Source organism: Canis lupus, chromosome 18 (genome assembly GCF_048164855.1).
Source record: "Canis lupus baileyi chromosome 18, mCanLup2.hap1, whole genome shotgun sequence".
NCBI classification, from domain to species: domain Eukaryota; kingdom Metazoa; phylum Chordata; class Mammalia; order Carnivora; family Canidae; genus Canis; species Canis lupus.
Genome location: NC_132855.1, coordinates 57,560,209 through 57,582,312, shown reverse-complemented (window position 1 = coordinate 57,582,312; position 22,104 = coordinate 57,560,209). Strand labels below are relative to the sequence as shown.

Genomic DNA, 22,104 nt, shown 5'->3' with positions numbered 1-22,104 from the left:
CTCCTCTGCTCTCACACATGCCTGTGGTATCTCTCTCTCTCTCTCTCTCTCTCTCTCTCTCGAATAAACAAATCTTAAAAAAAAATAAATTGATACTAGGTTAAAACAAGCAAAAAGCTAATTGTGAACAGCACATTATTTTCAGGCTGATGGCACCTGCTCAGAGTTCTGATTTAAAATCCACATAGGGCAGCCTGGGTGGCTCAGTGGTTTAGCACCTGCCTTCAGCCCAAGGTGTGGTCCTGGAGTCCTGTGATCAAGTCACATGGGGCTCCCTGCATGGAGTCTGCTCTCCCTCTGCCTGTGTCTCTGCCTCTGTCTCTGTGTGTCTCTCTTGAATAAATAAATAAAATCTTAAAAGAAATATCCATATGGAATAAAATTGCACTAAAATGCTCTGATAGTGTGGAACATGCTTACTTTAGCCAAGCGACTCAAATAAGCCTGGCTACTAAGTTTTCTTTGTAGGATGTTGTCAAGCAACACTGGATATAAACAATAAGGGCCAAGCCTTTTCTGCATGTGCTAGGATTTCTGAGGTATACAGGGTTTTTTTTTTTTTTTTGCCATAAGCCACTGTGAGTTATGCATTTATACAAATAGCAATAGTTTTCTATAAAGAACATTTATTAAGCTTCAATACAGGCTATCAAATGAAGGATTAAGCAACCAATAATTTGAACATATACTTTGGTTTTTCAACTACCAAGAATGATTGTAGATTTAAAAGTCAAAATTCATGTATCATTGAGCCTCCTCACCTGAGTGTTCCAGCTCATTGATCATTCTGGTTATTTATCAAATTATCATACAATTTCCTTCTGAATAATCTAAATCTACTCAGAGCAGAGACACTAAATAACTAATCTCAAAGGGGATCCTGGGTGGCTCAGTGTTTAGTGCCTGCTTTCAGCCCAGGGCGTGATCCTGGATGAGTCCCATGTCAGGCTCCCTGCAAGGAGCCTGCTTCTCCCTCTGCCAGTGTCTCTGCCTCTCTCTCTATGACTCTCATGAACAAAGAAATAAAATCTTTTAAACAAAAACCAACTAATCTCAAGCAAAGGCAATGACTCCCAAGCTAAGCAACTAAATGTCCTGTCTTCAAAGCAGCTTTCTTAGAAGAGAGAAGGGGAAGGAGCTGAGGAATGGATGGGATCCAGGGGTTATAGGAGGAAGACAAAGACAGAGATGGAGACTTCCGGGGAAAAGCGAGACTATACGGAGAAGAGTAAATGCTTTGTGTGAAAATGGCTTAAGATTTTTTTTTTCAGGGATAAAAAAATGTTAGAAAGACAGGGTATTTGTAGAGAAATAGTGAATTGGCAGTGAACAGTAACAGGGTTTGAGGATTTGGGGAATTTTTTTAGGCAAACAAAATTAAAACCTAAGTAAGACTTACTCATGGTTAAACAACTTCTAAGGCTAAGCAGTGATCCCCTGTCCCATCCCTACCCATCCTTAGTCTTGTACTCCTGAAAAAAGCACCTACAGCTTACAAAAACAAACGATTGCTGTTCCTAATTCTCCCAATGGTTACATCCACCTCTCTATAGAATCTGTGGAAATTGCTACTCATTGACGTTTTAATTTTAGACATTTTGATTGTGACCATCCTTGTTCCTTCTTCCCAATTATACCCAATTCCCCTTCCTAATGTAGTCATATTATTATTCTTAGTTTATCTACTGGTCTCCTATATTTTTATACATGTCTTTACCTGTAGCAGGACTCCCCACACTATACACTGCTTATTTAACTACCCTCTCCGCCCAGAGATTATGAGTTCCTAAGGCAGGAGGGCAGCAGGGAGGGGTGCAGAGCAGGAGAGTTTTGTGGGGGGAAATGCTGGAGGAGCTGATACCTGAGCTGTATGTTCCAAGCACATGAGAACAGGGGTACAGGAGGCAGGGGTGGGATGAGAAAAGGGTATTCCAGGCAGAGGAATAGGCATGGCAAACACACAGAGAGGAAGGAAAGAGTATGGCAGATGGAGAGCCTGAAAAATTCAACAGACACCGGTGAGAAGGTGAGCGCCTCTCCATCCCCTGGCAGGGACGTCAGCCTGCAGCAGGCAGCAGCCATCAGCAGGGACAGAGAGCAGCCCTGAGCAGGGACAGAGCTGGGAAAAGGCAACAGCAGGCACGGGCCTTTTCAGTTGTGGTTTTGGACTATCTCCTTGCTGGCTGGGTCTTAGGAACACATGTTCCCGCTCCTACCCATTCGAGGTACCAGGTATCCCTCCCACCACAATGTCATGGAACATCATTCTCAGCCTCTTTCTGAAGGGCTGGGTGGGACTAAGTTGGGGAGATTATTATCTTGTCTTTTATTAAGATTCCAAATGAGAGAAAGAGGAATGGTGTTAAATGAAGTAAAATCTAAACTAAAAAAGTTAGATAATCCCATGATCTGAAAATCTACAAAAAACACAATGTAGAAAATACTCTATTAGGGACTTTTTAATAATACTAATAAATAATTATAATCCTCAAGTAACTGTCTAAATAGATGAGCATTTATGCAATATATTGGGGAGATTTAAAGTTTTTTTCCATTTGCTGCTAATCTTATGCTAACAAGAGTGATATCATTTTAATATAATAACATAGTGCCTAATGCAATCGTCTTGAACATTAATTGATATGTTTTGTAGCTGAGTCTCCAGTCTCCTGTCTTTTTTGTTTAATTTTCATTTTTTAAAAATTTTTATTTATGATAGTCACAGAGAGAGAGAGAGAGGCAGAGACACAGGCAGAGGGAGAAGCAGGCTCCATGCACCGGGAGCCGGACGTGGGATTCGATCCCGGGAAGGCGCCAAATCGCTGTGCCACCCAGGGATCCAGATTGAAGCCTGGTTCTCATCTAGTCTTGCCTGCCACTGCCCTACATCCATCTATGACCTTCATCTTGTTGCATTGATGGAAAAAAACATTTTAGCAAAGCATTTCTACTCTTGTACTTACTTAATATATTCATATTTTCTGATTCATCTTTCCTATTATATTTTTAAAGTCATATTAAGTCTGTAGAAATAGTGGGATATATGTCTCCATTCTAATGAACATTTTGTTCAAGCTAGTTGATTTTTCCTGGATTGAATCTTTTACTCATTCCTTCAAATTCATCTAAAGATTCTTCAATAGCTGTAGTTATTGGGAACCTTTTTTTTTTTTTTTTTTTTTTTTTAAGTAGGCTCCACACCCAGTGCGGAGCCCAGTGACAGGCTTGAACTCAAGACCCTGAGATCAAGTCCTAAGCCGAGGTCAAGAGCCAGATACTTAATAACTGAGCCACCCAGGCCCCCCCCATTAATAGGAACCTTTTAATAGTTGTTGCTTATATTGTTTTGAGACTTTTTAAGTTTTTAAGTGGAATTTTTATGAAAATTATTTCTGCTGTACTTTATTAATACCATGTTTCATTTAAACATATTCCTAAGCCTACTCAATTTCTGCCTGTCTATTCTGAGCTGGTTGAAGAAACCAAATAGGTATAAAGACCTACCAAAGGCAAAACCAAAATAAAACAGACTAATTAATTGCTGTGCCGAGGACTAGAACCTGGGCCTCTGGGCTTCCAAAAGTTAAAAACTTCTACATGTGCAACTTTTAGAGAGGCCACTGAAGGCATTTTCTTCCAGTTAAGACACCGGCTCACCACTCTTTACATTTTATTCTTTTCATTTGAAGAGTGTGTGATTCTTCCTATTTTTAAATTCAGTTTCATTCATCCAACATTTACTGAGGATCTAAGATGTACTATTAGGGTTTCATAGAAGGAAGATGAATGTGCAAACCTTTCTGCTTTCATTCTCTTTTTTTCATTAACCATTTAACATAGAATTCATACCAAATAAAATCTCAGGAATGGCCTTGCTCTTTGAAAATAAGATTTTTGCTGTTCTTTAATCACACTGAGTTCCTAATTTCATAAGACAACAAAATGCAGCCTTAATAAACACAGCACTCACTTGATTCTCCAGATAAAATGAAAAGTTATCTTCTAAAAAACTCAGTAACTAAAAATAGCTAAAATATCCTTACTCTCTCTTCCCTATTCATGTCTGCATTACACTCCATCTGAAACCTACACAATTTCTTTTATATCATTTTTATATTTCCATCCTCTTTGTGTCATCTTTCTTTCTTCAACAGCGATTCTTTTTCTTTGATAGCCAAACATAAAACTCAGAGAATTCGTAACAATGTAATATAATGAATACTAATACTTTCAAGCTGAATTTAGAATTTATCACCTATATGATAAGTGATTAGAAAAGCAGCCAAGATTATAATGATCAATAAAAATGAAGGAATAACTCAAAAGTCCAAAACTGTAAATTTCTGATCTATTTTTAGGCTGGTGGATCCTGGTGGGGTAGTTCTTAGAGATAGACCACCTGGGGTCAAATTTTAGCTGTCACTTAGTAACTCTGTGAATCTGGGGAAATTACTTAATTTTGTCACCCCTCTGTTTTCTCATCTGCTGAATGGGAAAAATGCACCTGAAAACTCATAATGTTGCTGTACAGTGCCAGACACCGTCAGCTCTGATTGTTGTAACTGTTGTAATAGATTGTATGATTTTTTTATCATTCATCTTTCTGCCTGCTATACTTCGACTAATTTGAAGGCTTTATATATTCTTTGACTTCTATCACATGAAAACTCTGGTCCTGGTCTCACCAATCATATCCCTCTACTTGAGAATTTTCAAACCTGGCTCTAGAGAAAGGATTCCTATTTTTTGAAATCCTCGGTCACTGACTGAAATGGGGATCACAGATTTTTGGGGATGGTCTTTCGAATACAGATGGCCTTGCAACTCCTAGACAATCCCTCCCCACCCTGTTACTTGTCCCAACACCTTACCTCTTCTGTTAATTACATCTCCAGAAAGTGGGACTACTTTTATCAGTGGATATTCATTGATCTCAAAAGAATAAATATATACATATATATGACAGGTGCAAAGACAATGGGCTAGAGAGCCTGCTTTCAGCTTCTTGGGGAACCAAACGATATTTGCTATTTTCCCTTTTTCTATTAAAGCCCTGGCTTGACCTATTTTTTTTCCCCCTCTATTCAAAGTTAAGCTTGGAAACAACACATTTTATTTTTTGGTTAAAAAACAAGAATAGAAAAGGGCCTCATTTAGTAATGAAGGGAACATAACCTTTATTCAATGCAAAGGGCACTGGATTCTATATTCATCCCTGCGCCAATAGCCCTCTGAGCTTTAAAAACTAATTATAGTAGGGGAGTGTGATTTTTCAGCTCTTTGGCTCCTGCCATGCTCCATGGAACTCTAACGTGCTCAATAAAGGCTCTGTCAACTCTACCACCTTGGAATATCAATAAAGGGTGTTCTCTCCTACTCATCTTTGCTTTCAATGTCTAATCAGGATAGAGAATGTGAAAGATTAAGAGGAAAGAATCACAACCCAAACAAAACAGACTAAAAAAATTATTTTTCTATTCTTAAAGTAAATATAATTTGTTTTCTTTTTTGTTTTGTTTTCAATCTTTTTTTTTTTTTTTTACATTTTAAATTCAATTTGCCAACAATAATTTGTTTTCAAATTGTGTCTACATGCAGAGGCATGGATAAATCCCTTGGGCATAATGTTCAGCAAAATAAACCTAATTCTATGATTAATCATATAAGATTTGGGCACATTCAAATCTGATATATGGTGATAAAAGTCAGAATAGTGGTTACCTTGAGGGCAGGTGTCCAAGTGCTGGGGGGATTCTGTATTTTGATCTGGGAGGTGATTCCATGGGCATAATCATACATAACATTTGACAGAGTTATATACCTAAGGTTACACTTGCCCTCATGTATACTCTAATTCACCAAACATTTTTAAAAACATATAAAAAGTTGTTTTGCCTTCAAATTTAAGATAGAAGGTGATACTACTCAGTGAGCAAAGCAGGAATAAGAAAGGGCCCTCATCCACCTTTACTGTATCAGAAGCATGAGGTGGTACATGGACATGTAGCTCTTTGGATCAACATTCTCTTTTTTGGCATAGGGCTAGCAGCCCATCCTTTTGAGCTACTGGAGATACTAATAAAACTAACTGAAAATCTCTTTGCAAGCATAGAAGACAATTAAGGAGCTAAATAATAATAAACCGAGGAAACAGGAAGATTTACTTTCATTTAACATAACCTGAAAAGTTGGAAAAAGTAATTAATCCTCTAGAAATTGGTTCTAATAAAACTATTCAGGTTACAGATATGATTTAGTGGACATACTTAAAGAGAAGGTGTGGGAATATGCTTATCCAGATCTCTTAAAAATCTGGCAGCAGGAAAACGTGATGGTAATACTAAGAACGAATGGAGTCCATGGCCTGACTTCTGTCCTAAGGTCAGTTTGATTATTTTTACTTGAGGCTACAATTAATCAATGTCTCAATCATTCTTTATCTCCCTTGATAGATAAAAATCCTGAGGCTACTCTCTGCTATTATTCCCATGGCAATGTGATCTAAATTTAGGGGAACTGTAGAGAATAGGGATAGGAAATAAATATATAAGAGTTTATAATTTATTTCAGATGCTAGGGAAAAATACATTCGGCACAAAAAAGGTTCTTGAGAAAAATATCTCTATGATTTTGGTATAAGTAAGGATTTCTAAAATATCTATCCATCTATCTCTAACAAAGAAGTTGCATCCTGATACATAAAGAATGCCTACAATTCAGTAGGGAAAAGACAGACAATGTAATTGAAAATTTGGCAACAGATATGACCAAATATATTATAAGACAGCATATTCAAGTGGCCAGTAAATATGTAAAAGTACATTAACAGGTGCTCAACTTCATTGGTCATGAGAGAAATGCATATTAAGCCACAGTGAGAGACCTCTACAAACCTACCAGGTGGCTAAAATTAAAAAAAAAAAAAAAAAAAAGGGAAATATTAAGTAGAGGTGAGATATTGAGCAACTGGAACTCTCATACACTACTATGGGTGTAAAATCTTACCACCACTTTGGAAAACTGTTTGGCAGGTATGTACCCAAACTGAACATATGCATATCCTATGACTCAGCAATTCTACTCATAGAATATAACCAATAGAAATATATACATATGGCTACCGGAATACATGCAGTACAATATGCACAGCAGCACTATTTGCAATAGTTCCATCCTAGAAGTTACCCAGGTTCCTATCAGCAGTAGAATAATATATATACATTCATTAATTCTACTGCTGATAGGAATACATATATATATACACACACACACACACATACACATACACACAATTAAAAAAAAACTTGTGCATTCAAACAATGTAATACACTACATACTATAGAGTAATAAGGACCTATACCCAACAATATGGAAGAAGCTCACCAACATAAGACAAGTGAAACCAGTCATAAAAGAATACATAAGTGCATGACTCAATTTATATAAAATCCAAAAACAGATTCAATTAATCTATGTGTTTAGAAGTCAGATAAGGGTAACTTGGAGACGCAAGTAGTGACTAGCAGGAAGCACGAAAAGGCTCCTTGTTGCTATGCTTTGTTTCTTGATCTGGGTATAGGTTATACAATAACAAAAGCAGGGAAATTTACCAAGCTGTGCCTTTGATATGTGCTCATATATAATATAAATTCAATAAAAAATAAACTATAGGTAAAGTAAACAGAGAAATGGAAACTCTAAGAAGGAATCACAAGGAAATGCTGGATATCAAACACACCACAATGGAAATGAAGAGTACCTTTGATGGGCTTATCAATACACTGAGCATAACCAAGGAAAGAATCAGTGAGCTGGAAGAAATGTCAACAGAAACTTTCAAGATTGAAATCCAAAGAGAAAAAAGAATGAAAGGACAGGACAGAATGTCTAAGAACTGTGGAACAATTAAGAAAGGTATAATATGTGGACAGAGAAAAAGGAACAGAAAAAATATTTGAAGAAATAATGACTGTGGATTTCCCCAAACCACTGGCAGACATCAAATCACAGACATAGAAAGCTCAGAGAATGCCAAGCATGAAACACACACACACACACACACACACACACACACGCACGCACACACTCACCCCTAAGCATATGATATTCAAATGGCACAAAATCAAAAACAAAGAATAAAATCCTCAAAGAAGCCCGAGGTCAAAAAAATTACCTTATCTACTGAAGAACCAAGATAAAAGCTGCATTAGACTTCTCTTCAAAAACCATGGAAGCAGGAATAATGAAGTGAAATATTTACAGTGTTAAAAGAAAAAAAAAATCACCAACCTAGAATTTTGTACCCTGCAAAATTATTTTTCAAAAATGAAGGAGAAGTAAAGACTTTTTTTGTCAAACAAAAATTGAGGGAATCTGGGAGCTTCCCTCTACTTGCTAGGTGGGGTGCCACTCAAATTATGAATCACGTAATAAAACCAATTAAAAAAATTGGGGGAATTTGTCACTAGTGGACCTGGCTTACAGAAAATGTTAAAAGAAGTTCCTCAGGGCAAAGGAGTATTATTTAGTTCAGAAACTTTGATCTACACTAGGTAAGGAAGAGTATTAGAGAAGGAATAAATGAAGGAAAATAGAACTTATTTCTCTTATTCTTACTTGATCCATCAGATAACAATTTGTTCAAAAGAATAATAGCAACAATGTACACAATGATTATAGTCTGTGGATGAATGAAATAAAGAATGACAGCAATGTTATAAGGGATAGAAGGGAGGAATCAGGGATACTTTGTTATAAGGTACTTGCATTATCTGTTTTAGTAGTCAGGTGTTATTTGAAAGTAGACTTGAATTAGTTATAAATGTATATAGCAAACTAGAGAAACCACTAAAAAATGGTAAAAGTGTAATTTATATGCTAAGAGAGAGGAAAAAGTGGAATCACATAAAATAATTAAAATCAGAAAGTAGATGAAGGAAAAAGTGCAGGACGCTGGATTTCATTGAAATGTAAAACTTCTGTTTGACAGAAGAAGCTGTGAAGAGAATAACAAGATAAGGCACAGACTGGAAGAAAATCTTTGTAAAACACATATCAGATAAAGGACAGTATCCAAAACATACAAAGAACTCTTCAAACTCAACAATAAGGAAATACAACCCAATTTAAAAATGAGCCGTATCTCAACAAAAATATATATACAAATACCAAATAAGCATATGAAAAGATGTTCAAAATCATATGTCATTCGGGAAATACAAGTTAAAACAATGAATCGAAGACTCACATCTGCACAAAAACCTGTACATGAGTGATTATAGCTCCTTTGTTTATAATTGCCAAAACTTGGAAGCAGTCAAAATGTCCTTCAACTGCTAAAGGGACAAAGTATAGTACATCCATACAATGTAATATTACTCAGGGATTAAAAAAATAGGCCACAAAAAGACATGGAGGAATCTTAAATTCATATTGCTAAGCACAAGAGGCCAATCTGAAAAGACTACACTTGATTCCAACTCTATTATATTCTGGAAAAGGCAAAACTATGGAGATGGTAAAAAAAAAAAATCAGCAGTTGGCAGGGCTTGTGGAAAGGAAGGCAGGAATAGCATGGGGAATAGGACAGTGCAACTATGATTCTGAGTGATACTAATGGTAGATATACCCATTTTATATTTGTCAAGACCCATAAAATGTACAACACAAAGAGCAAACCCTAATGTAAATTACAGACTTTAGTTGATAATAATGTATCAGCATTAGCTCATGAATTGTAACACATGTACCATTTTACATTAATGTAAGATGTTAAAAACAGAGGAAATTGAAGGTGGTGGGGAAGGGTGTAGAAGGGAACACTATACCCTTTGCTCAATACTTTTTGTAAACTGAAACTGCTTCCCCCTCAAATGAAGTCTATTAATCTAAAAAGTGAACCCTCAATCTACTTAAATTACAGGTGTGAAGTTTTGGGTCTTGTGATTTTGAGAAGGTTTTAAATGGCTTATAACAAATTTTCATAATAAAAGGTTGATAAATGTGTGGCACTATTATTCATGTATGAATACAGTTAACTTAGCAATAAAAACCTGCTAATCTATAGTTGCAATCCACATTCTGAGAAAAAGATGAGCCCGCGGTTCTATGATGAATTAAAAGTAAAATATTAGCCATTACTTCCCTTTATTCCTTTTCTGGTCTTTGCTCTTTTAAAGTGCTTTTATTTTATTTTTACTATTTATTTATTCACTTGGATAGGCAAAAACAATAAGAATAAACCTAATTTTAATGTGACAAAGTAATACTTCAATTTTTTTTTCACTTTACATAGCTCTAAAGTGACAGAGGTGGAAATATTTCACTGTGGCAAGCCAGTCATGCGGCCACACCGTCAGGGTTAATAAATAATTTAAATTGCACAAAAGTAAATGTGGAGTGATAAAGCTGAGGCCTTACTTTTCTCAAAATAAAGAGGAAATAATTAGAGATAACATAATGTATATGAATAAACAAGAAGTTCATTTATATATGCAGAAAGTTCTATGAACTGAAGAGCATGCGAAGAACAATTTTAACATACTCTGTATGGGCAAGAACTTTACATCGTTAACTCACATCACCAAGGTATGGCACATAAGGTCAGCTTTATGAATAAATTCAGCTTTGCTGAATAAATAAATGCATCAATGAGTAAATTACAAGCTTCCCCTTAGAGGGAAAAATGACCTACAAATTAAAAGATATTTTAACTTGATTCAACAATTCTCCAAATTTGATTCACATCAATCCCTTCTAAAATTTTGAGTACAAGGCATATTTACATAGGCAATGAGGTATGTTAGGACAGAAACAGACTTTACTAAGTTCAGTTCATTGCCACTTGATATTTAGAATTGCCCCAAACTTCAAGAAAGAATTAGCTAAACTGATGTTTTTGCTCCCAGTGCTTAATACAACATAGAAAATAAATCTTTTACCTTATGAAATCTTCTTCCTCTTCTCTCTTTGGCCTCAGCTGTTTGGGTTGAGCCATGTTAATCCAGTTTGGTAGAGATTTCAAGAGTCTGCTGATATCGTCATCTTTTGCCCAAGATGCACTGATGACAAGTTTCTCCTCTGACTGGACAATGCCCCTGAACACAATCAGTGGAAAAGAGACACTTGAGTACATTGCCTGGTATGCAGTTAGTACTTTTCATCTACCTTTGCTGTAGGAAAAAAAGAAGAAGAAGAAGAAGAAGAAGAAGAAAAAGATACCACAGCCATCTCTCTTATTAACATAGTCCATTATCTGAGTTGGAGTCATGACATCCATTAACAGGTCACATTACTGGGAAACCATCTCTAAATTTCATTTTTATTGTCTTCACTGTTGAGTAACGGGGAAAGGTAAGGATAATACTGATTTACTGCCCTTATCATAGTTAGTCCCTAAGTATAAATAAAAACATATGGTAAGTTTTGGGGGAGATCTTTCAAGACAGATGCTGAACAAATAAGAAGTGGGGTAACCACATAGAATTAAAGAATGTTATTAAGTCAGGATCCCTGGGTGGCTCAGTGGATGAGTGTCTGCCTTTGGCTCAGGGTGTGATCCTGGGGTCCTGGGATCCAGTCCCACATTAGGATCCCCACAGGGAGTCTGTTTCTCCCTCTGCCTATGTCTCTGCCTCTCTCTCTGGGTCTCTCATGAATAAATAAAATCTTAAAAAAAAAAAAAGAATGTTATTAAGTAACAACATAAATGGTATGGGAAAGGTGACCATGTGTTATAATAAAAGGTTGTTCTCTGACTTCTTGGTTTAAACCACCAATTAGTTCTACTTGAAGGTACTTTTTGAACTGTGGACACTCCTCTATTCAAAGTAAATCTGCCATCATAGAGGAACCTTTTGCCCCTGATGTCAGGCAGAAAAAGTCTTTGATTATTGCTCTCTCCAGAGGGCTTTGACTATCGACCTAGAGTGACAGGCTTCAAGTCCTTTAATAGAGCCCATAGGTTAGTTATTAACACTGCACTTACCAGAAAATCCTTGTAAATTCATCTTAAATGTTCAATTTCCACTTAATTAAAAAACTTCTTCTGTTCAACATTTGTCACTATAACTAATTTCAATGGTCTAAAAATCATCAGCAACTCGAGATAACAGGAATGACATTTATTTACAAAGGGAGTGCTAATTAGCTGGCTACCCCTCTGAAGTTGACCCAGACTCCAGGAGATTTCCCCCTCTCGCAGGCAGAAATTTATGTTGGTGTAAGAATCATAAGTGGGGGGACATTATGCACTTCTTAATATATAATATATGTATGGTGTGCGTGCATGATCAAGCCTCCTTAACCAACAGACAACTCAATGTTTGCCAACAAAAGAAGCTGGAAGCCTAAAAACTTTGCCTCAAGGCAATCTCACTCAAGGTAATAAGATTTCATGTTGTAGGGAGCAGTATTACTCTGGTTCTCTGAAAATAAGCTAGAATAACTAAAAGAACCACAGCTGGGGGCGCCTGGGTGGCTCAGTGGTTGAGCATCTGCCTTTGGCTCAGGTCATGATCCTGGGGTCCCAGGATCGAATCCCGCATCAGGCTCCCTGTGGCGCGCCTCCTCTCCCTCTGCCTGTGTCTGCCTCTCTCTCTCTGGGTGTCTCATGAATAAATAAAATCTTAAAGAAAAAAAAAAAAAAAAGAACCACAGCTGATTCCTAGAATTCTTCTACTCACTATAAGCAAAAGTTTTCTAACAGTAACTATGGTCAGCAATACAGAAATAGATCACAGGACCTTTCCTTTTACACGTTTGGCGGGGGTAGGGTTGCTGGGCACTGTCTCTCATTTATGACGCTGCGTGCCAGGTGGGCCCTCAATGTTCTTTGGTGTTCCTTTTACCTGTCTCTGGTCAGCTTCCCCTACCATTATTCCCTCAGTGCTATTTTTTTTAAGCCTTTGCCCTTTATCTCCTCATTGTTTATCCCCTACATTCTTCCTGACACAGAATCTGACACAGAAAGGAGGATTCTTAATGACATACTCTCAAACATTTCACCTCTATCCCCCACTGAAATATCTTCAAATCTGTTTCTTCCTCATTTACTTCCAGTTAATCCCTTTATCTAGGCTCTTGGGGATCCTCCCTACTGTCCCCCAAATCCCCTTTTCCTTTTCCCTATCTAGGATCTCTCTCAATATATTTCCCAACCCCCTATTCTTTTTTTTTTTTTTTTAAAGAATGAATGAATCAGCCTCTTCCTTCATCTAGCATTTCTCAGTGAAGCTCCTCCCTACCTGTCACAGACACTGTCACTCCAATGAGTGGCCTTCACTCACTGATTGCTCTTCCTTATCTCTCACTCATTGTTTTCAATTTATGAATTCTCTTTCTCCAGGGTCTACTCTGGGATTTAACCCACCTAATACTTTTTGAAATGTTTTCAATTATTGTATTTTTCCTTTCCAGATTTTTCTCTTTAGTTTTTTTTAAGAAATCCACTGCCCTCCCTCCTCCAAAATGATCTGCCCTTGTATTAATGGATTCTATTCTTTATTTTTTTGAGTATTTTATTTTATTTTTTAAGATTTTATTTATTTATTCATGAGAGACACACAGAGAGAGGCAGTGACAGGCAGAGAGAGCAGGCTCTCTATGGAGAGCCCGAGGTGGGACTCAATCCCAGGATCCCGGGCTCATGACCTGAGCCAAAGGTAGACTCTTAACCACTAGGCCACAGGTGCCCTATTTTTGAGTATTTTAAAAAGCAGCAATTTTAAAGTTCTTACACATGGCTTTACATCTTTTGGTAGTTCTTTGGATGTCAAATGTCCTGTGAATTGCATTTTCCTTCTTTTCTCATGTGATCAGCTATTGGCCTGCAAGCTCCACCTCAGTGGGAATCTCACATTTGCTCTGAGTTTTAGAGATGTCACTATTAGGCGATTTGCATTTGCCTCTTCTGGATCCTACAGGTTTCACTAGTTCCAAGTAAGGTTTTAAGATCCCCCCCCCCTTTTTTTAACTTAAAACATTCTCTCCCAACATGGGAAGGGCAAATTGAGGTCCTTACTTGCACCTGTGTAATTCTGATTTCTTCTAGAGGCCACTTTTCTACTCTCCAAGTTGGGTGGCTCATTCTCAAGTCTAGAGTTTTCCTGGTTCCACCCACAGGAAAAATCCTTTGCATAATTTCTGCACAGATAAAACTCCCTGCCATGCAGGTGTTAAGATGCCAGCCACTACTTGGGTCTGAATTCAGCTATGATCTGAATGTCTGTGTCTGTTGAAAACTCACATGTTGGAACCCTACTACTGATGTTACAGTGTTAAGAAGTGAGGCCTTTAGGAAGAGACTAGGTCATAAGGGTAGAGCCCTCATGAGTGGGATTAGTGCCCTTATAAAGAAATCCCACAGAGCTCCCTAGCCTCTTTTACCATGTGATAAAGCAATGAGATGTCTCTGACCTAGAAGAGAGCCACACCTGACCCTTCTGGCCCACTAGTCTTGAACTTCCACCCTCCCAAACTGTGAGATATAAATTACTGTTTTTCAGAAGACATCCTATCTGTACCATTTTGTTACAGCAGCCCAAACAAAGACAACTGCTCTATGAAGTCCTGATACTTTTGTGGGCCACTCAACTTCAATATCTGCTTACTGCTATGGCTTTTAGATCCTCTTTTATTTGGGGCATATGGAGAATTGCTTTTCTTCCTTTCGAAATTGGCTACATATTTTAAAATTTTTTTGAAGTTTTAGATATATATATTTAAGACTTTGAGATAGAGAGCATGAGTGTGTTGGGGGGTGTGTGGGGGGGTGGAGCAGTGGGAGAAGGAGAAGAAGACTTTCGGCCAAGCAGGGAGCTCAACGCCAGGCTGATCCCAGGACTCCAAGATCATGACCTGAGGCAAAGGCAGATGCTTAACCAACTGAGCCACCCAGGTGCCCTTAAAGTAATATATTTTTAACTGGACTTTATGTGTTAGGAGTAGGAAAAGAGTTTCCTAAATCAATCAACTCCACATTTTTTACTGAAGTCAAAATTCAGTCTTAAATAAATTGCAATCAGGGTTTTAGAAGCACCATTCCTGTGAAACTGCTCCACTGACCCATGGGTATTTGTTATTCTTCACACTCTTTGATTATTCTAAAGCACCTAATACTGTTGATTATTCCCTCTCTCAAATATTAGTTCTTGGGTTTCCACTTCACCATTTGTTTTTGGTTTTACTCCTGTTACCCTAACATCTTTCTTAGACAAACTGATGGCTCATTTCTTCTGTCCATTCTCTAATTATCCACCTTTCCCTCTCCCAGTAAACATCTAGCATTCCCATTTTGGTCAACAGTCCAACCATCCATCCTGTTACTCAAGTTAAGAACACAGAGTCATCCTATTAACCCACAGTCAACATCCTGTCAATTCCTCCTCCTCCAGTATTTTACAAATCTGTCATTTTCCTATTTAGGTCTACTGCCATTAACCTTTATTTAGACCCTCACTATTTTTTAACTTGGATTTCGCAGTAACTGGGCATCTTGCTTGGAACTTCTATACCATCAGTCCAATTTACCACCTTAGTTGGAAGAGTTATTTTCCTAAAACTGTTCAAATACAGTCATGTTGTTCTCCTTAGAAATCTATTGATTCCCAATTCTAAGACCAAGTCCAAACTTAGCAAGGTATGAATGAACATCCACGTTTTCAGCATCTCCCGCTATTGCTTTCCTCCTCTATGTTCACTATTCCCTGCCAAATCCCCACCTGTGTTGGCTAAACACCGTTTTATAATGAGTAATCTAGAGTTTTTTCAATGGCGGGGGAAAGCACTGTTTCTTTCTTCTCTGTATTATCTGTGCCTGGAAAGTCTTTTCCTCATCTTCCTTGTTTGATTCTATTGGTTAAGCTTTACTTTGATTCCTCCTTTGGGATAGCCGAGTCTTCTCTTCTGTGTCTCATTACCCTTATGTCAGAGATTTCCTTGATTATATGTTGGGGTTGTATATGGAGCTTTTAAAAAACTAGATGCTGAGTCCACACCCAAGACTAAGTAAATCAATCACTGAGGGTGGAAACCAGGCATCAGAATTCTCACAAGTTTCCTATGTGATTCCACTGTGCATTCCAAGGTAAGAACCACCACCTTACATACACCTCTGTGCCCCCTGGTCCTACTGCACTTCTTTACAAGTTGGGATCCCATATTGAACAGTGAGTTCTCTGAGGTACAGTGAATTTTTCTTTGGTTTTTGTGTCCCCAGTGTCTAGTACAATACCTGGTACTTGGAAAATATAGAGGAACTAAATTGGAGCTAAAAATAAGCTCTCTTCAGTTTTAGGAGTCTAGGTAACTTATTAAACTAAAACCATCTTAGTGGTTTAGTGGTTTTCTTTTACTTGTTTTCTATACTAAATGATTTAGGTGAACTATCAAGTTATTTGATATTTTAATCAACTTAGAGATCACTCTGCCAGACTCTCACATACCTCTCTGAATTCAATACAAATCAGAATCATGAATACAAGTGGGTTTCCCTCTAAAAAATTCAACATGAAAAGAGTTCTGATTCACAAAACAAATTATGGAGTGATTATTGACACAACTTCCCTCTTCTACGCCACTTGTTTCTTGGTGGCATGTTCTTACAAAGCCTCCTCAAAGTCTCAGGTTCTCTGTGAAGAATTTGTTAACTATGTCAGTCTACAATAATCTCTCCCTTTGGAGAGCAAATGAACAAAAACCCTCTTTTTGTAGTGATCACCTATACTTTGCAATTAGAATTTTGTCCTATACACACTGGGTTTGGTAAACTATCACCCCTGAGTCAAGTCTGCCCTGTCAGCTGAGTTGGTATGTCCTATATAAGCTATGAACATGGCTGACATTTTAAAATGCTTTTTTAAAAAAGTCAAAAGAAGAATATTTTGTGAGATGTGATAATTATATACAATTTAAATTTTAGTATCCGTATCTAGAAAGAACTCTGGCTGGGTGGTTCAGTTCCTTTTAGACCCTTTTAGACCCTTTCACTACAGGTGAAATTCTGCTCCAAAGAGTTACAACCTGACTTAGTTTTCCAGCATCTAAATCTTTGAGCCCATGAATGCTGCTCTAGGGTTCAGGAAATAGGTTGGATGTATAGATGTGAGATGGTATGGTACATTTGGGGAATCTAAAATTTTTCATTTTAGCACTAGGTGCGATGAAACAAAATAGCTTAGGGAAATACTACTTTAAAAGGCTCCACATTGTTCACTTACATATATTTTTTAACAACTGGCTTAATTCAATAATCAATATTTGGTTACTGGCTTCACAAATATTCACAGATCCTATTTTATTAAAAAACAGTGAACTAAGATACTACCCATACCCTGCCCTCAACAAATTATTAATTCACACTGGAATGAAGATCAATCCTAAATGCCATTCCAAGTATGCTAATTTCAAATACTGGCATTGATTAGCAATGTACAATTACCCTAAAGGGAATCTTTCATTCAAATGGCAAAGTTTCCGTCCTAACCAATTGCATTTATTAGTTTATCATTTTGTGATAAGCTAGATTGTGTGGGCTATAAAATTCTAGGACATATCCAAATAGCCTCAAAAAAAGAAGAGCTAAATTTCCAACAATTATTCCACAAGAGGAGCAGGGTTAATCACCACTACCAGAACCATAATCTACTAATTAATTCACAGCTCAATGGGCCACAGACAGAGCCATCTGTGTAACTATTTGTACCTGTTCCCACGAGGAAGAGAAAAATAGGTATACCTCTTGGAACGGGTGATAAGGATGCCATGAGAAGGGCCTACCCTCTAGGCACAGTTGAGTGAATTTCATTCAGAAAACATCTGCTGGTGTTGACTGGCTCTGATGTGCATTGCTTCCTCTCTGGAGCAGTTGAGGATTGTAAGTGTGCCTCATCCCTGGACACAGCTGGGGTATGGAGTTTTTCATTAGGTAAATAACCAGGGGCAGGTGGGACTAATTGGATTCAACTGTTTGGTGACAGCCAGGGCATGATGTTTACCTTCCCAGGCTGAATCTTCCAGATACTTAAAAAACTAGGAGCCAAGCTAGACAGATGAATTCTGGACAAGGATGGTTCAAATTAAGCTGCTGTAGTGGATGTTGTACTATGAATGATTTGGACTTGCAGCAGGCCAAACTGTAGGGCAGTGTCCACTGACATGGGGATAATGACAATGGGAGAGTCGCAGAAGTAAGAGGTAATGCTACACCACTCACCGTAACAAATCAAACACAAAAACAAAACCCCAAAATCCTTTAAGATAAGATAGAGCAGTATAAGCAGGAAAAGAGCAGAGAAATACTAGGCTATTTTTGTATCACACTCAATGCTGGTCAGAGGGCCTCATGATGGTATGGATTTCTACTGAAGAATGACAACTTTAGAAACATCTGATTACTCTGGGCATGGCTCAAGGGAAACAATTTAAGAGGACCAGTGGGAAATGATTTGAAATTTGAGAGTTTATAGAAAGTAACTCTTGGACATAATTTAATAACCTTTAAATAGACAAGTTCTCATTTGAAGGGTTGTAACTGATACTTAAAACAAAACAAAACGAAACAAAAAAACCCAAGAAGAATTATATTGTAACGGAGGATCAGGAATTAATATGAAATTTGTCTTAGAAAAAAAAAAAGAAAAAAAAAAGAAATTTGTCTTAGCTGTCAATGTTTAGATTTTTATCATAAGCAAATTTAAGACTTTTATGGAAAGACAACAGACCAGGTTAACTGCCTGTTTCAACCCTAACTGCATGTCTTCTTACAACATTTAGAATAAACTCAAATTCTCTGGCCTTGAGATCCTTTGGTCAGTGGTCCTTAATTCTGATGCACATTCAAACATTGGGAAGCATTTTAAAAATTTATCAATTACACATTCTAAAGTGGGGCTCAGCATGGCTAACTTTAAGCTCTCATATGATTCTAATCTGTAGCCAGGAATAAGCCAAATGATCTGACTACTGCACCTGTCCAACCTTACTCAATATTCACTTCTCCCTTCTTCTTTCTCCCTCTCTTCCAGTTACACTACATAAAGCACTTAAGCTTTGAGCCTTTTGCCATCTTCATACTTCTCCCTCCTTTGCCTGGAATGCTCTTCCCTGTATCACCATGTGGTTCCTTCTCAACCTTCAGAATTCAGCTCAAACAACAGATCCTCTCTGAGTTCTTCCCTCTCCGCTTGCATCTTTCTTTCTTTTTTAAAAAATCACATCATCCTTATTTCTGAGAAATTTATTATTACTTGATTATATTCTGTGTTCTTCAGTAGAGTGTAAAATCCATGAAGGCAGGACCCTGCCTAGTTTATTCGCTTCTATGCTCTTAGATCTAGAATAATGCTGGCTTCAGAAGTGCTTCATAAATAACTGTGGAATAAATAAAGTAACGGGTCAATGAGCGATAGTAGTGAAGCACAAAGCACCAGGGAAATAACAGATGTTATACAGAAATGTTTCTTTTGCCATCTTATTAGTGAATGACATTATCAATGAATTAATTTAAAAATAAACAATAAACACCAGCAGCAGTAACCATCACCTGACAGCATTTACTATGGACTAGGCACTGTTCTCAACATTGTACACGTATTAACTCTTGCAATCCTGCTAATAATCCTGTGTGCTAGGCACGGTGATTCTTCCCATCTTATAGATGAGATACTAAGGCCTGCTTAGGATCAAGTGGCCTGAGGAGGACAGAGCCGGAAGTGAGCCTATACCAACTGCTCTGGAGTCTGTGCTCCTATTAGAATGTCTCTGAACCATTTGCAACATTTCTCAGGTTCCCTGTTTCCTCTTTAATTCCACTGCCTCTTCTCTGGGCTTTAGAGCTAGACACACCTGGCTTAGAGCGTACCTACAACCCGCCCTGTGCCCTGTGCCCTTATCCAGGTTCTGGATCTTTCTGAACCTCCATTTTCTTATTGGTGAGGTCACAGGAAGTCTTGTCTTCAGGATGGTCGTGGCTGACAGGATGAATTAATGACTGACAGTGCTTTGCACAGTGGCTGAGTGCTTTCCAGTCCAGGCTGTTAGTACTTTGTCACAAGCTACCGCAAGAGACTCTTATCTGATCGTGGTTGGCTAAGTTGCATGGGAGAAATGAAGACTGGCTGCTTGCTATGGAATCTGAGGGACACCTGGCTGCGTGGGCAGCATCTCCAAAGGCAGAGGGAAGTTACTCATTTGATCAGTAAACATGTGGCAAAGGTCTCTGTACACACATTGTGCTAAAAGTTGGATATAACTATGTGTGAGAAGACCTATGAATTTCCTCCTAGATTTTCAAAGTTTAGATCAGCAACACCCACAAGAATCACTTTTGGGACACTTTAAACTACTCTTGCCCAGGCCCAAATGCTCAGGGGGCCGATATGGGAAATCCAGTATGGATGCTTTGAAGTCTCCCCAAATAAGTCCAATGTGAATCCACAGTTGAAAAACAATGTCTTTAAGAGAGAAAGCCATGTAAACCACTAACTGATCAGATAGTTCGTACATATGAAAAAAAATTTAAATTGTGATATGATGGGATGACAGAATAGAGTTATGCAAAATAAATTACGGGAGCAAATAAAAGCTCTCATTCACTAAGTGCTCTCATGAACCAGACAATGTACATATTTTATAAGTGTTCTTTTGTATCTTGTCAATATTTAATAAAAATGAATGTATCAGTGCCATGTAAGCCAAGGGGGTAACAGATAGAACATAGTTCAAAAGGCAACCAGAAGCCAAGCTGGCATGGAGCTTACAGAGTTTCTGTGGCCTTTTTCTGATTTTTTTTTTTAAGATTTTATTTATTTATTTATTTATTTATTTATTTATTTATTTATTTATTTATTTATTTGAGAGAGATCATGCACACATGAGTGGGGAGAGGGGTAGAGGGTGAGAGAACCTCAAGCAGACTCTGCACTGAGCACAGAGTCCGAAGGGGTGGGAGAGAGGGAGGACTCCGAGATCACGACCTGAGCTGAAACCAAGAGTTGGATGCTCAACCAAATGCACCATCAAGGTGTCCCTTCTTGGCTCTTCCGAGATTCAAAGTTAGTTTAGGGGCACCCGGGTAGCGCAGCTGGTTGACTGTCTGACTCTTGGTTTGACTCAGGTTGTGATCTCAGGGTCCTGGGATCCAGCCCTGTGTCAGGTTCCATACTGAATGGGGAGTCTGCTTAAGATTCTCTCTCTCCTGGGGATTCCCGGAGGTTTAGCACCTGCCTTTTCAGCCCAGGGCGTGATCCTGGAGACCTGGGATCGAGTCCCACATCAGGCTCCCTGCATGGAGCCTGCTTCTCCCTCCTCTTGTGTCTCTGCCTCTCTCTCTCTGTGTCTCTCATGAATAAATAAATAAAATCTTTAAAAAAAAAAAACAAAAAAGATTCTCTCCCTCCTCCCTCTGCCTTTTCCGCCACTTGCTCTTTCTCAAATAAATAAATCTAAAAAAAAAAGTTAGTTTAGGTTTTAGGTTTTCCAACTTTTCCTCTTTAATTCCATTGCCTATTTGGGCTTTAGAGCCAGACAGACTTAGCTTCTGGCACATGCACTTTAGCTGGGTTATGAACTTGGCAAGGAAAGCTTGACCAGGCTCTCATTCCTGCAGGACCCTAGCCCCTGGCTACACAGGAAACCTTAGGGTTTCAAGACCCATCACAGGCCCTGGTCCCTTGTTTCTGCTATTTAACACAATGGGTCCAGGATCATGGAGAAGGTAGGTCATCCTTCCTACCAAAACCTATGATAGTATTACTTAATATAGGAAATTTTCAGAACTCCTTTTTCTGCCCATTCCTACCAATTTTGATTTCTCAGCCTCTCCCCAACACATCACATCCACCCATGCCCCGCCCCCCTCCCCCCCCTCCCCCATTGCTTGCTCATCCTGTTCAGTCCATTAGGAATTTCCTTATTCATTCAGCAAACATACTGAGGGCCAACGAGTTGCCCAGCCTGGGGCCAGACCTGGTTTCTGCCACCAGGGATTGCAAGTGTATCTCCACATCATTCTTTCTTCCTGCTTTGGCATGAGTTTTCAGTCCTCTGTAAACCCTGAGGGTGGTTATATTTTCTCTAATAAAAACATGCTTGTGTTTTCTATCAGTT

General features: G+C 38.2%; 1 protein-coding gene across 3 annotated transcripts in view; it reads right to left on the bottom strand.

The window, feature by feature from the left end:
• EXOC4 (exocyst complex component 4) overlaps positions 1 to 22,104 on the bottom strand; it is a 746,933-nt gene that overhangs the window by 127,711 nt on the left and 597,118 nt on the right. For all 3 annotated transcript variants that reach the window (XM_072784617.1, XM_072784618.1, XM_072784619.1), the window contains exon 13: positions 10,941 to 11,096. In XM_072784617.1, coding sequence (XP_072640718.1) covers positions 10,941 to 11,096 — 156 coding nt within the window. The remainder of the gene's footprint in view (positions 1 to 10,940; positions 11,097 to 22,104) is intronic.